Source organism: Cucumis melo, chloroplast (assembly GCF_025177605.1).
Source record: "Cucumis melo subsp. melo chloroplast, complete genome".
In the NCBI taxonomy this organism is placed as follows: Eukaryota; Viridiplantae; Streptophyta; class Magnoliopsida; order Cucurbitales; family Cucurbitaceae; genus Cucumis; species Cucumis melo.
This window is the reverse complement of record NC_015983.1, coordinates 147,501-150,000: the sequence shown is the minus strand read 5'-3', so window position 1 is coordinate 150,000 and position 2,500 is coordinate 147,501. Positions and strand designations below refer to the sequence as shown.

The 2,500-nt window shown below is 38.7% G+C and overlaps 1 protein-coding gene across 1 annotated transcript in view, besides 1 other annotated feature; it reads left to right on the top strand. All coding sequences in view use genetic code 11, as the record gives it.

Moving 5' to 3' along the window:
• ycf2 (hypothetical chloroplast RF21) overlaps positions 1-2,500 on the top strand; it is a 6,864-nt gene that overhangs the window by 3,845 nt on the left and 519 nt on the right. The window contains exon 1 of the mRNA in view: positions 1-2,500. This exon is cut by the window's left edge and continues 3,845 nt beyond it; it is cut by the window's right edge and continues 519 nt beyond it. Within this exon, the coding sequence (YP_004841847.1) occupies positions 1-2,500 (2,500 nt within the window).
• Positions 1-2,500: part of an inverted repeat (repeat region IRa) that runs on past both edges of the window.

Below are 2,500 nucleotides of genomic sequence, written 5' to 3'. Positions count from 1 at the left end.
GCGAATTCTTCAGAGAAAATTGTGTCTTCTACAATGGAATCTGATAAGTGAGATTTCGAGTAAGTGTTTACCTAATCTTCTTCTGTCCGAAGAAATGATTCATCGAAATAATGAGTCACCATCGATATCGACACATCTGAGATGGCCAAATGTTCGGGAGTTCCTCTATTCAATCCTTTTCCTTCTTCTTATTGCTGTATATCTCGTTCGTACACATCTTCTCTTTGTTTCTCGAGCCTATAGTGAGTTACAGACAGAGTTCGAAAAGGTCAAATCTTTGATGATTCCATCATACATGATTGAGTTGCGAAAACTTCTGGATAGGTATCCCAGGAATTCTTTCTGGTTAAAGAATCTCTTTCTAGTTGCTCTGGAACAATTAGGAGATTCTCTAGAAGAAATATGGGGTTCTGCTTCTGGTGGCAACATGCTATGGGGTGGCGGTCCCGCTTATGGGGTCAAATCAATACGTTCGAAGAAGAAAGATTGGAATATCAATCTCATCGATCTCATAAGTATCATACCAAATCCCATCAATCGAATCGCTTTTTCGAGAAATACGAGACATCTAAGTCATACAAGTAAAGAGATATATTCATTGATAAGAAAAAATGTGAACGGTGATTGGATTGATGAGAAAATCCAATCCTGGGTCTCGAACAGTGATTCGATTGATGATAAAGAAAGAGAATTCTTGATTCAGTTCTCCACCTTAACGACAGAAAAAAGGATTGATCAAATTCTATTGAGTCTGACTCATAGTGATCATTTATCAAAGAATGACTCTGGTTATCAAATGATTGAACAACCGGGAGTAATTTACTTACGATACTTAGTTGACATTCATAAAAAGTATCTAATGAATTATGAGTTCAATACATCCTGTTTAGCAGAAAGACGGACATTCCTTGCTCATTATCAGACAATCACTTATTCACAAACCTCGTGTGGGGCTAATAGTTTTCATTTCCCATCTCATGGAAAACCCTTTTCGCTCCGCTTATTAGCCCTCCCCCCCTCTAGGGGTATTTTAGTGATAGGTTCTATAGGAACTGGACGATCCTATTTGGTCAAATACCTAGCGACAAACTCCTATCTTCCTTTCGTTACAGTATTTCTGAACAAGTTGCTGGATAAGAAGCCTAAGGGTTTTCTTATTGATGATAGTGACGATATTGATGATAGTGACGATATTGATGATAGTGGCGATATTGATGATAGTGACGATATCGACCGTGACCTTGATACGGAGCTGGAGCTTCTAACTATGATGAATGCGCTAACTAAGGATATGATGCTGGAAATAGACCGATTTTATATCACCCTTCAATTCGAATTAGCAAAAGCAATGTCTCCTTGCATAATATGGATTCCAAACATTCATAATCTGTATGTGACTGAGTCGAATTACTTATCCCTTGGTCTATTAGTGAACTATCTCTCCAGGGATTTTGAAAGATGTTCCACTACAAATATTCTTGTTATTGCTTCGACCCATATTCCCCAAAAAGTGGATCCCGCTCTAATAGCTCCGAATAAATTGAATACATGCATTAAAATACGAAGGCTTCTTATTCCACAACAACGAAAGCACTTTTTCACTCTTTCATATACTAGGGGATTTCGCTTGGAAAAGAAAATGTTCCATACTAATGGATTCGGTTCCATAACCATGGGTTCCAATGTACGAGATCTTGTAGCACTTACCAATGAGGCCCTATCGATTAGTATTACGCAGAAGAAATCAATTATAGACACTAATATAATTCAATCTGCTCTTCATAGACAAACTTGGGATTTGCTATCCCAGGTAAGATCGTTTCAGGATCATGCGATCCTTTTCTATCAGATAGGAAGGGCTGTTGCACAAAATGTACTTCTAAGTAATTGCTCCATAGATCCTATATCTATCTATATGAAGAAGAAATCATGTAACGAAGGGGGTTCTTATTTGTACAACTGGTACTTCGAACTTCAAACGAGCATGAAGAAATTAATGATACTTCTTTATGTTTTGATTTGTTCTGCCGGATTGGTCGTTCAAGACCTTTGGTCTCTACCCGGACCCGATGAAAAAAATGGGATCTATGGACTCGTTGAGAATGATTCTGATCTAGTTCATGGCCTATTAGAAGTAGAAGGCGCTCTGTTGGGATCCTCACGGACAGAAAAAGATTGCAGTCGATTTGATAATGATCGAGTGACATTGCTTCTTCGGCCCGAACCCAGGAATCCCTTAGATATGATACAAAATGGATCTTGTTCTATCGTTGATCAGAGATTTCTCTATCAACAATACGAATCGGAGTTTGAAGAAGGGGAAGGAGTCCTCGACCCGCAACAGATAGAGATAGAGGAGGATTTCTTCAATTACATAGTTTGGGCTCCTAGAATATGGCGCCCTTGGGGCTTTCTATTTGATTGTATCAAAAGGCTCAATGAATTGGGATTTCCCTATTGGGCTAGGTCATTTCGGGGCAAGCGGATCATTTATGATAAA